Source organism: Pseudophryne corroboree, chromosome 4, assembly GCF_028390025.1.
Source record: "Pseudophryne corroboree isolate aPseCor3 chromosome 4, aPseCor3.hap2, whole genome shotgun sequence".
Lineage (NCBI taxonomy): Eukaryota > Metazoa > Chordata > Amphibia > Anura > Myobatrachidae > Pseudophryne > Pseudophryne corroboree.
Window position 1 is genome coordinate 415,439,110 of NC_086447.1, and position 13,799 is coordinate 415,452,908.

General features: G+C 47.0%; 1 protein-coding gene across 2 annotated transcripts in view; it reads left to right on the forward strand.

The window, feature by feature from the left end:
- Positions 1 to 13,799, forward strand: part of KCNQ5 (potassium voltage-gated channel subfamily Q member 5) — a 1,045,273-nt gene that overhangs the window by 838,853 nt on the left and 192,621 nt on the right. For both annotated transcript variants that reach the window (XM_063916808.1, XM_063916809.1), the window contains exon 9: positions 8,039 to 8,065. In XM_063916808.1, coding sequence (XP_063772878.1) covers positions 8,039 to 8,065 — 27 coding nt within the window. The remainder of the gene's footprint in view (positions 1 to 8,038; positions 8,066 to 13,799) is intronic.

The following is a 13,799-nucleotide window of genomic DNA, read 5'->3' on the forward strand; positions in this document are numbered from 1 at the left end:
GGGTGGCACCCTGGTTGCCCTGTGACCATAAAGGGGCACCTCTGGTTATCCACAGTGCTCTTCCGTCACGCCTCTTCAGCATTCATTCTTCTACAGCAATATCCAGTGTTCTTCAGTCATGCCTCTGAAGTATTCATTTTTTTGACAGCAATATCCAGTGTTCTTCAGTCATGCCTCTACAGCATTCATTCGACAGCAATATCCAGTGTTCTTCAGTCACGCCTCTGCAGCATTAATTAATTCTTCAGCTGTGTTTTCCAGTGCCCTTCAGTCACACCTCCTCAGCATTTTTTTTTCTGCAGCAACATCCAGTGCACTTCATTCACAACTTGTCAGCATTCAGTCTTCGACAGCGTTTACTCTGAGTACCTCAGCCATGCCTCTTAAGTGAACATTCTTGCAGCTCCTTCCTAAGTATTGTGGCCTAGTCCTTAAGTCCTGTTCTTCAGTTACTCATCCTTTCACCTTGAATAATATGAGAAGAAATTACATCCGGCCTCCTCAGTTCCTTCATGCTACTGCAGCCACTCCTCCAACGAACGCCCAGACTTCGGACCCTCATCTTCAGCCCGCTGTGACAGTAGCCAGACATTGTGTACAAATGGAGAAAAATTCCATACCATTATTACCCTCCCAGGAATGGTCGATCAACAAAGATTACACCAAGAGCAAGGCCTCTAATGGTTTGCAAGGTCACAAAGGAACCCAAAGTAACCTCTAAGCAACTTAAGGCCTTTCTCACATTCGCTAATGTTAATGTTCATGAGTCCACCATCAAGAGAACACTGAACAACAATGGTGTGTATGGCAGGATTGCAAGGAGAAAGCCGCTTCTCTCCAAAAAGAGCATTGCTGCCCATCTGCAGTTTGCTAAAGATCACTTGAACGAGCCAGAAAGCTATTGGAACAATGTGTTGTGGACAGGTGAGCTTTTTGGCTTAAATGAGAAGAGTTATGTTTGGAGAAAGGAGAACACTGCATTCCTGCCTAGAAACCTCATACCATCTGTGAAATACTGTGGTGGAAATATCATGGTTTGGGCCTGTTTTGCTGCATCTGGCCCAGAACGAATTGTCATCATTGATGGGACAATGAATTCTGAATTATACCAGAATATTTAAAAGGAAAATGTCAGGGCATCGGTCCAGAAGCTGTATCTCAAGAGAACATGAGTCATGCAGCAAGACAATGAACCAAAGCACACAAGTCATACGACCAAAGAATGGTTAAAGAAGAATAAATTTAAAGTTTTGGAATGGCCAAGGACCTGAAGCGAGTAGTTCATGGGAGGAATCCAATCAACATAACAGAGTTGAAGCTGTTTTGTACGAAGGAATGGGGTAAAATTCCTCCAAGCCGATATTCAGGACTAATCAACAATACCAGAATTGTTTACATGCAGTTATTGCTGCACAAGGGGGTCATACCAGAAACTGAACGCAAAGGTTTACATACTTTTAACACTCACAGATAAGTCTAATGTTTTTGTCTCATTTGTTTGATTTGGTTCTCTTTATCTACTTTTAGGACCTATGCGAAAATCTGAGGTAGTTTTAGGCCAATTTTCAGCAGAAATATAGAACATTATGAAGGGTTCACAAATTTTCAAGCACCACTGTATATATACAGTATATAGGTAGTAAGCTCTGAGCCAAGCCCTGAGAGAGCTCATATCAGCCTCCTACAGGTGCAGGCCCTAATAAGATCTGAAATGGGCCTTGTGGTTGGAGCCTTCCCTTCCATCTCACATCCATAACCCCAGGCCAGGACCCATATCCGACTTTTACTAAAAGCCCAAACTCTAATCAAGTCTGTTTAGCAAAACAGACATTTCCTAGGGGTTTAAAATGCATAGGCCAGAAACCTGGGACAAACATATTTACTGTTTGATTGAACTGCAACTAAAATATTACATTGTGCTATAAAACTCCTCCAGGAGATGTTGGGTCTTAAACATTGAAAGTCACAATACTCTTTAAAGATATACAAAAAAAATGCATACAAAAAGGTATAATTAGCATATCTATCAATTGAGTTGACCAGGAATTCATGAAGTTGGTGTAAATCATCAGCAAAATAAACTTTGCTGAATGAATATGGATATACATATATATATATATATATATATGTACACACACACGCACACACACGCACACACTCGCACACACTCGCACACACTCGCACACACACACACAATTGCTAGTTGTAGCAAGCAGCTCCGCTCAGTTACAGTTATACCGCAAACCCAGGTCCGACCCGGTATTTTGAACCTGGGTCCAACCCGGGTCGGACACAGGTCAGACCCTTTAACACTACACTTTCATCCCGTGTTATTGCAGGGTTGGCTCCTTTTAACTCAACCCGGGTCAGCAATTAAAACACCATGGATGTCATTTTAAATGGACTCTTTTTGGGCTCAGAAAGATGAGGTGTCAGAAGGGGACAAAAGGAGAGGGTGGGTACAGTTCACAGCATTGCAGAAATCATGGCTGACAGAGCTATGTTTTTATATACAACTGCATCCTTAACTGTACCAGTAACTTATCTCCCAACTGGCCCGAATTTCGCAGGATAGTCCCATTTTTAGGGGACTGCCCCCGCTGTCCCACCCGCAGCCCACAATGTCCCGCGGTGGGGAGGGGGGGCAGTTGGGAGGCTAGGGTCACTGCTGCACTGCTTAGCAGAACAGCGGTGAATTGACGCTGTGCGCATGCGTACAGCGTCTATTCACAGAAGGAGAGGGTACATGCCAGCAGGTCAGAGAGCGCTGGGCATGCCCCCTCAGTGACGGTACAAGGGGGGCGTGACTCGCAATCGAGGCTCTGCCACGAGACCATGCCCCTTTCTTATAGGCTACGCCCCCTTTTCGGACGCGCCCCAAAGTGCCTGATTTGTACTTTTAATAAGTTGGGAGGTATGCAGTAAGCTGCCTAGCAATCTCTGCCTCACCCCTACTTCTTAACAGCTCTTATTCTTAATGCTCTCTGTTCTCTCCTGCGTAGCAGGGGTCAGGCTGCTGACATCATCAAGGCACACAAAGAACAGCCAATCAACACGTTTACATGAATGCAGAGTTGAATAACCCGGGTTGGACACTTTAGAGTGCACAATCACCGGGGTCGGACTTGTGTTTAACACTGCTTTTATACCGGGTTGAAATGCAGGGTTACTCGACCCGAGATATTCAATAGTGGTGCTTTTAGACTGCACCTCAACCTGGGTTGAGCTGGCTCAACCCGACAATATCCCGGGATATATTTGCGGTGTGAAAGGGGTATTAGAGAGATAAAATATGTGTCCAGTTGGTGACTCAAAATACACATAAATAAATAATAATAATAACAACAAAAAATTAAAGTCTAGGTCCTAGGGCAGTATTTACTAATATTCGTGTTTTAGCCGTTTTTAAGGGAGTTTGATCTCGAATGGTATCGGGTGCATTTTACTGCAACTTTTTGAATCCTGATACGGTCATTCACTAAGCTGCCGAGTTTTCCACATTCGTTTTTCCGATGTCGATGTGATTCGTAATATCAGGCAGTGTTTTACGGGAGTGATGAGTAAAACACTGCCTGACAAAACACAAGGAATCCCGGCCGGATCTGTGAGTTCCGTGCAGGGCTTCATTGTGTACCTTAAAAAGGTGTTTAAAGTCGTAAAAAAGCAGAAAAAAAATGCGTGGGGTCTCCCCTCCTAAGCACAACCAGCCTCGTGCTCTTTGAGCCGGTCCTGGTTGACAAAATATGGGAAAAAAAATTACAGGGGTTCCCCCATATTTAATCAACCAGCACCGGGCTCTGCGCCTGGTCCTGGTTCCAAAAATACGGGGGACAAAAAGCGTAGGGGTCCCCCGTATTTTTGAAACCAGCACCGGGCTCCACTAGCCAGGTACATAATGCCACAGCCGGGGGACACTTTTATACTGTCCCTGCGGCCCTGGCATTACATACCCAACTAGTCACCCCTGGCCGGGGTACCCTGGAGGAGTGGGAACCCCTTAAATCAAGGGGTCCCCCCCTCCAGCCACCCAAGGGCCAGGGGTGAAGCCCGAGGCTGTCCCCCCCATCCAAGGGCGGCGGATGGGGGGCTGATAGCCTTGTGAAAAAAATGTGAATATTGTTTTTAGTAGCAGTACTACAAGTCTCAGCAAGCCTCCCCCGCAAGCTGGTACTTGGAGAACCACAAGTACCAGCATTAAGTGGAAAACCGGGCCCGCTGGTACCTGTAGTACTACTACTAAAAAAATACCCCCCAAAAAAACAGGACACACACACCATGAAAGTATAAGTTTATTACATACATGCACACCTCCATACACACATACTTACCTATGTTCCCACGAGGCTCGGTCCTCTTCTCCATGTAGAATCCTCGGGGTACCTGTGAAAAAAATTATACTCACATAATCCAGTGTAGAATCAGACCTTGGTATAATCCACGTACTTGGCAAAATAATAAAACGGAAACCCGACCACGCACTGAAAGGGGTCCCATGTTTACACATGGGACCCCTTTCCCCGACTGCCAGGACCCCCTCTGACTCGTGTCAAAGAGGGTCCCTTCAGCCAATCAGGGAGCGCCGCGTCGTGGCACTCTCCTGATTGGCTGTGTGCTCCTGTAGTGTCGTGGCACTCTCCTGATTGGCTGTGTGCTCCTGTAGTGTCGTGTCAGGCAGCACACGGCACAGATACAATGTAGCGCCTATGCGCTCCATTGTAACCAATGGTGGGAACTTTGCGGTCAGCGGTGAGGTTACTTTCGGTCAACCGCTGACCGCAAAGTTCCCACCATTGGCTACAATGGAGCGCATAGGCGCTACATTGTATCTGTGCCGTGTGCTGCCTGACAGACACTACAGGAGCACACAGCCAATCAGGAGAGTGTCACGATGTGGCGCTCCCTGATTGGCTGAAGGGACCCTCTTTGACAGGAGTCAGGGGGGGTCCTGGCAGTCGGGGAAAGGGGTCCCATGTGTAAACATGGGACCCCTTTCAGTGCGTGGTCGGGTTTACGTTTTATTATTTTGCCAAGTACGTGGATTATACCAAGGTCTGATTCTACACTGGATTATGTGAGTATAATTTTTTTCACAGGTACCCCGAGGATTCTACATGGAGAAGAGGACCGAGCCTCGTGGGAACAAAGGTAAGTATGTGTGTACGTTGGTGTGCATGTATGTAATAAAGTTGTACTGTCACGGTGTGTGTGTCCTGTTTTTATTGGGGTATTTTTTTAGTAGTAGTACTACAGGTACCAGTGGGCCCGGTTTTCCACCGCATGCTGGTACTTGTGGTTCTCCAAGTACCAGCATGCGGGGGAGGCTTGCTGGGACTTGTAGTACTGCTACTAAAAACAATATTCACATTTTTTTCACAAGGCTATCAGCCCCCCATCCGCCGCCCTTGGATGGGGGGGACAGCCTCGGGCTTCACCCCTGGCCCTTGGGTGGCTGGAGGGGGGGACCCCTTGATTGAAGGGGTCCCCACTCCTCCAGGGTACCCGGCCAGGGGTGACTAGTTGGGTTTTAATGGCACGGCCGCAGGGACCGATGTCAAAGTGTCCCCCGGCTGTGGCATTATCTCCCCAGCTAGTGGAGCCCGGTGCTGGTTTCAAAAATACGGGGGACCCCTACGCTTTTTGTCCCCCGTATTTTTGGAACCAGGACCAGGCGCAGAGCCCGGTGCTGGTTGATTAAATATGGGGGAACCCCTGTCATTTTTTCCCCCATATTTTTTCAACCAGGACCGGCTCAAAGAGCCCGAGGCTGGTTGTGCTTAGGAGGGGGGACCCCACGCAAAAAAAATTTCAGATTTTACACTAAACAGACCCTTTCCCATAGATAACCATACACAGATCTCACTGATCCGTGCATGGTTATCCAAACTCGACTGGAAAAAGCAGGTCTATTTTATTGCTGCTTTTTTTAACGAATCGGAAAAAAAAAAACAGACCCGCACTTGAGCACTCAGAAACTAACACCCAAATACGAATGAATAGTGAATGCCCGTATTCTATGAAATAACAGCCGCGTTTGACCGATGGTCTATTCATTCGTATTTCTGAACGTTGTCATTCAAACCATTACGAATAGTCCAAACACTGCCGAGATTGGTGCTTAGTGAATTCCCGGATTGGGACTTAGAAAAAAAAACACAAATCGGACAAACTCGGATTCTTAGTAAATACTGGCCCTAGAGTCCATTTTTCTTAATAAGGATTAGTTAGTCAAGATTAGATCCAATAAACCAATGTGTATATTTTGCAAACAGCAACTTTTCGAATCAGTGTGATTCTTATTTTAGCTCACCCATATATGATGCCAAAGGCCAAGTGTGTTCAAATAAAACTGTTACTGAAGCAGGGTTGTGCTGCTGTCAGTGAGGCTGTGATGTGCCACTGTCAGTGAGGCAGGGATGTACCGCCGTTAGTGAGGCTGTGATGTGCTACTGTCAGTAGGGCAGGGATGTGCTGTCAGTGAGGCTCAGAGAGGCTGTGATGTGCTGCTGTCAGTGAGGCTGTGATGTGCCACTGTCAGTGAGGCAGGGATGTGCCGCTGTCAGTGAGGCTGTGATGTGCTACTGTCAGTAGGGCAGGGATGTGCTGTCAGTGAGGCTCAGAGAGGCTGTGATGTGTTGCTGTCAGAGAGGCTGTGATGTGCTGCTGTCAGTGAGACAGGGCTGTGATGTGCTACTGCCAGTAGGTCAGAGATGTGCTGTCAGTGAGGCTCAGGGAGGCTGTGATGTGCTGCTGTCAGTAAGGCAGGAATGTGCTTATTTTCTGTGAGTAGTGTCTCTGTGAATGATGCTAGTGTTTACAGTTATGGAGGGATATAGCTGTGGCTCTGTCATATTTGGTAACAGCATGCGATCATTGGGAAAAAATGCACGATCATGTGATCTGATGCTTCCAATCATGTTAGGGAGCTTTCTGTCACTATAACACTCCTTTATAAATTGTCCCCACCCACTGCTCCCTAACTACTGATCGTGATGATACTTAGCCTAAAACCTGCGGTATACAAACCACTAAAATTATTTATTAGTTATTCTTTCCATAAGCAAAATGTACCTAAACAATGCTACTGTACCTATCCAGTGGGTTTCTGTTTAGGATTATGATTTCCAGAATCTGAAGCAACCATGTAATTACATGAATAGGATTAAATATATTCATTCAATGCAAGTAAAAACTAAGCATTTTCTAAAATTAAGTTGGAGTCTGGGGATATTAGGTCTTCGGAAAGTTCTTCTCACGTGCTGTGAAGAGCAATTGTTGGACAAACACAAATACAAGGTTATGGAGTCTATTCATGAAGCAGTGAAAAGAGTGGAGAAGTGAGCCAGTGGAGAAGTTGCCCATGGCAACCAATCAGCTTTTTAAGTAACATTTGTCAAATGCATCCTATAAAATTATACGTAGCAGCTGATTGGTTGCCATGGGCAACTTCTCCACTGGCTCACTTCTCCACTCTTTCACTGCTTCATGAATAAACCATTATATCACTTGCTTACATCCCCTCCCCCCCCCCCCCCATAAAAAAAAACAAAAACAAAAAACTGCATACAGTATACAATTGCAAATTGAGCAAACATTATAAATCATATACATTTATATTCCAAATTATACTGTAATAGACAACTTTAAATTTACTTAAATCTACTTAACCACTGCAAATTCCTTATTCTATTTAAAAGGCTACAGCTTTCTGTAAAGTATATGTCAGCAATGCATTTTGCCTTACTGAGTGCTTTGCCAGTCTGCTGTGGTATGTACTAAGCATGTTGCATGAGGACTGTGGGAATAAGACCTGTGATACTGTATGTTGCTTTAAAGCCTTGTGCCTGCTGTTTAAGCTACTGTACATTGTATGTTGTGTCTCGTAATCAATTAATACCTTTATTTTCAGATATGCCATTATCTAATGTATTGTTTCTGTAACGTAATAATGATATTATTATTATTATTATTAATATTATTATTATTATTAATACAATTTGCTTAATTACATTGTTTCTTTTTCATTTACTAATACCTGAAGGAAAGAACAAGGAGAAACATCTGGCAGGTTCGTATTAAAATGATTTCTTATGGACTTGTGGAATATTTAATGACATTTTTAAAATAGCTAAATGAATATGAAACTCTAACACAAAGATTTTTTTTAAATTTGGTATTACACAAAATGTAAGTGTGTCAATGATGATCAATGATGTCATTTCTACATGTTTGATTTTTTTAACATCTAGTTCTAGGTTCCATTTATAATCAGAGGTTGGGAATACATTTTAAATCTCATGTGACACTAACATCTAACTCACTTATGATATTATAAAGTGGACAACACAAATGAATTAGCAGTCACCTTGATTGAGTTTACCTACTTATATTTCTGAAAACGAATTACAGAAAGAACACAAAATTGGTTTTATATTGGTACAAATATAGTCAAAGAAAATATTCGGGTTGGGTATGGGATACCGGCAGTCAGGATGCCGGTGGTTAGAATACCGACACCAGCACCCCAATTAGTTGGAATCACGACATGGGTTTCCCCCTAACCCTCCGTCCCTACAGCCTAACCCTGATCTTTCCTCCCCGCAGCCTAACCCTAATCTCCTCTCCCTGCAGCCTATCCCTAATCCTCCATTTCCTGCAGCCTAAACCTAACCCACCCCGCAGCTTAACCGTGATCCTTCCTTCCTGCAGCCTAACCCTAATCTCCTCTCCCTGCAGCCTAACCCTAATCCTCCATTTCCTGCAGCCTAAACCTAACCCACCCCACAGTTTAACCCTGATCCTTCCTTCCCGCAGCCTAACCCTAATCTCCTCTCCCTGCAGTCTAACCCTAATCCTACCTTTCCTGCAGCCTAAACCTAACCCACCCGCAGTTAACCCTGATCCTTCCTTCCCGCAGCCTAACCCTAATCTCCTCTCCCTGCAGCCTAACCCTAATCCTCCATTTTCTGCAGCCTAAACCTAACCCACCCCGCAGCTTAACCCTGATCCTTCATTCCCGCAGCCTAACCCTAATCTCCTCTCCCTGCAGTCTAACCCTAATCCTCCCTTTCCTGCAGCCTAAACCTAACCCACCCCGCAGTTAACCCTGATCCTTCCTTCCCGCAGCCTAACCCTAATCTCCTCTCCCTGCAGCCTAACCCTAATCCTCCATTTTCTGCAGCCTAAACCTAACCCACCCCGCAGCTTAACCCTGATCCTTCATTCCCGCAGCCTAACCCTAATCTTCTCTCCCTGCAGTCTAACCCTAATCCTCCGTTTCCTGCAGCCTAAACCTAACCCACCCCACAGTTTAACCCTGATCCTTCCTTCCTGCAGCCTAACCCTAATCTTCTCTCCCTGCAGTCTAACCCTAATCCTCCGTTTCCTGCAGCCTAAACCTAACCCACCCCCGCAGCCTAACCCTAACCCTCCGCAGGATACTTACAGTATATTCGGGATACCGGCAGTTGGGATGGCAGTGTCGGCATTCTGACAGGTGTCGGGATTCCAGCGCCGGCATTCTGACTGCCGGGATCCCTATCCCGGAATCCCAACTACCTCCGAGAATATATCACTATCTCAAATATTAACTTTAAATACCATGTTTTTTTTTTTTATTATAACTTCCAACTTACATGGCCATAAAGCTGGTCACTAGGAATAATTGAAATTATAAATATACTGCAAATTCTTGAAAATAGCAGGTTGATGAAAATTTCCTTCGGTGTCATCAATCCCTCCCTTCTCCCGTACAATAAATGAGCCTACAGAATATCAGTTTAAGCATAACTATACATGGTTCAAGGCATAGCGTGGAGTACTCATATCGATCCTCTGACCATTGCATTTTTTCACCCATATTGTATACTTTTTCCTACACATCTAAATTCAGTAATAATGTACTTAGAGCCTGTTTCATGTTTGTAAGTAAAGCAAAAAAACAAGCAAAGCAACCTGGCAAAACCATGCTGCACTGCAGGTGGGACTGATGTAACATGCAGAGAGAGTTATGGTGCCCATACACTTATGAGATAATCGGTGCTATCCTTCGATTTCGACCACATCTGTGAGAGAAATCGAAGGATTGTATGCACATTTTAGGTACCTTGAGACGCGATGCGCGGGCACGCCGGTCGAATATCGCGTCTCAAGATATTATGTGCTGCACTTAATATTTCACGCATCGCAGTGCGATCGCATGTGGTTTTAAGCCCACATGAGATATATCGCACTGCGATGTGCGATGGGCACCCGCCGGGAGCGGCCAGAGGCCGCTCCCACTCGGCGGTGACATGCCCATCACATGATTACTATGCGATCTATCGCATGATTGCATGGTAATCACTTTGGCAGTTCAGGTGCGATTTCATCGCACCTGAACTGCCGGTGCGATGACCCGCGATGTCGCGTCACGGGGCATCGCACAAGTGTATGGCCAGCATTAGATTTGGGTGGCTTATATATTTCTGAGCAGGGTAATACTGGCTGCTTTTGCATCTGGGCCTCAAACATTAGACAGCTTTATTTTTGCACTGCAATTTAGATTTCAGTTTCAACTCACCCCACCCAAACATAAATCTCTCTGCACATGTTACATCTGCCCCACCTGCAGTGCAAAATGGTTTTGCCCAGTTGCTTGCTTTTTTTGCTTTATTTACAAACATGAATCAGGCCCTTAGTACTTGTGATTAATATTTTTCACTGACCCCTCTATTTCCAACACTACATTACTGACCCCTCTATATACTATACCACTCATATGGAGCCACGCTAAGGGTGGCTCCGTCTGTGCCGAGTCGCACCCGGCAAAGTGAATGGGAGCGTCTGTGTACGCTCGGCGGCAGGCCGAGGCACAGGTGCGCCGCTTGACCCCGCCTGCGATGTAGCCACACTCAATGAGCATGGCTCCATCTGTACATTACTGAACCCACTGTACCCACACTACATTACTGATGCCTCTATAAGCTACACTACATTAAAAAGCATATCAGAGAGTGAGAGAGAGAAAGAAAAACACAGTGGAAAAAATAAGACTAAAGTAAAGTGGGCTACGGACACTGACATACAAGGTGGAGAATGGAGTCTGAAAAAGCAAAGCATTAAGGGAAAGGTAGGGTAACACACACCATACACGGAGGGAGGAGAGACAAACACCAGAAAAAGTAAAACAAAGGGGAAAGTGGGCAAAAGCACACAAACATGGGGTGTAGTGAGTGGTTAGCTCTGTAGTAGTCTGTATGATCTATTTGACTGCTCTCTAGGCTGCATGGCTCCTGGCTTCCTCTGGCAGCTCAATAACATCTCTGGGGCTGCTGCACTACAGAAATACCACTGGCCACAAACCACAGAAGAGGCAGCAGCTGCAGGGAGCAGAGGGGAGGCAGTACCAGTGCCGGGGGAATGCAACACCACAGTGCAGGGGAGAGGCTGTACGGACCATGGGGAGGCAGTACGTAGCTGTGGAAAGGCAGCAGCTGAATGGAGCAGGGAGGAAGTAGATTGGAGAATGGGGAGGCTGTATGTAGCTGGGGAAAGCAGCAAAAAACAGTTGACAGGATGGAGCAGAAGAGAGGCAGCATCTGCACGGACAAGGAGGGGAGGCAGGATGGAACAGGGGGCGGGATAGTGCAGAGGGGATGCAGCAGCTGCATGGACAAGGAGTGGAGGCAGGATGGAACAGGGGGCGGGATAGTGCAGAGGGGATGCAGCAGCTGCATGGACAAGGATGGGAGGCAGGATGGAACAGGGGACAGGATGAAGCAGAAGAGAGGCAGCATATGCACGGACAAGGAGGGGAGGCAGGATGGAACAGGGGGTGGAATAGTGCAGAGGGGATACAGCAGCTGCATGGACAAGGAGTGGAGGCAGGATGGAACAGGGGGCGGGATAGTGCAGAGGGGATGCAGCAGCTGCATGGACAAGGAGTGGAGGCAGGATGGAACAGGGGGCGGGATAGTGCAGAGGGGATGCAGCAGCTGCATGGACAAGGAGTGGAGGCAGGATGGAACAGGGGGCGGGATAGTGCAGAGGGGATGCAGCAGCTGCATGGACAAGGAGTGGAGGCAGGATGGAACATGTGGCGGGATAGTGCAAAGGAGATGCAGCAGCTGCATGGACAAGGATGGGAGGCAGGATGGAACAGGGGACAGGATGAAGCAGAAGAGAGGCAGCATATGCCCGGACAAGGAGGGGAGGCAGGATGGAACAGGGGGTGGAATAGTGCAGAGGGGATACAGCAGCTGCATGGACAAGGATGGGAGGCAGGATGGAACAGGGGACAGGATGAAGCAGAAGAGAGGCAGCATATGCACGGACAAGGAGGGGAGGCAGGATGGAACAGGGGGCGGGATAGTGCAGAGGAGATGCAGCAGCTGCACGGACAAGGAGGGGAGGCAGGATGGAACAGGGGACAGGATGAAGCAGAAGAGAGACAGCATCCGCACAGACAAGGAGGGGAGGCAGGATGGAACAGGGGACAGGATGAAGCAGAAGAGAGGCAGCATCCGCACAGACAAGGAGTGGAGGCAGGATGGAACAGGGGGTGGGATAGTGCAGAGGGGATGCAGCAGCTGCATGGACAAGGAGTGGAGGCAGGATGGAACAGGGGGCGGGATAGTGCAGAGGAGATGCAGCAGCTGCACGGACAAGGAGTGGAGGCAGGATGGAACAGGGGACAGGATGAAGCAGAAGAGAGGCAGCATATGCACGGACAAGGAGGGGAGGCAGGATGGAACAGGGGGCGGGATAGTGCAGAGGGGATACAGCAGCTGCATGGACAAGGAGTGGAGGCAGGATGGAACAGGGGGCGGGATAGTGCAGAGGAGATGCAGCAGCTGCACGGACAAGGAGGGGAGGCAGGATGGATCAGGGGACAGGATGAAGCAGAAGAGAGGCAGCATCCGCACAGACAAGGAGGGGAGGCAGGATGGAGCAGGGGGCAGGATGCAGCAGAGGGGAGGCAGCAGCTGCATGTACCTGGAAGGCAGGGATTTTTTCCAAAGTGATAGAAAGCCACTTATTGCCATAATTTATAAATATTATGCAATAACCATCTGGCTTGGTGATATTGGCCGGAAGTGTAAGAGTTTAAAATACTGCTTTACTAGCCAATCACCAGGAATATGTGCATGTATGATCTGACTAACTTGCTCACCCATGCACGGTAAAACAGAAAGCCCAGATATGGGCTTTCAGTTCTTCTTGTTGGAAAAACGACATTTATAAAAGACAGTTTAATATAACAAAAACTATTTAAAATATTTAAATAATTGCCTTGTGTGAAACTTCTACTATCACCAGGGGCGCAGTTAGACCTATGGGGGCCACATATAAAAATGTCATGAGCTCCCTGGCTATGCAGTACTCTTAGCAGGGTTAACACTCACCTCCTGAGAGCCATGGGCAGCTTCTTCATTTATAGCAGTGTGCTGCTGCAGAGACACATCTACTGTGCGGGCCAGCTCTGTCTCACCTCAGTGATGCTGTAGGGAGGTGTGAATATATTCTGAGGATGTCCCAGCTAGCTCAGCACAGCCACACCTCCACCCTGCGTCAGCGCGGACAGAGCCGGCTAGGGACAGCAGATGTGCCTGCAGCAGCACACTGCTACGAAAAAAGAAGCCACCCACAGAGCGCAAGAGGTGTACTCCCACCCACTGGCAATGTAACAGGCTGCCGGGCCCTATAGCAGCCGCACCCCCTGAACCTCCCTACTATAATTATGACAATCGCTATTCTGAGGTGGTGATAACAGAAGTTTCATTACAACAGTACTTGTACTGCCGTCATACTTGTTAATTAAG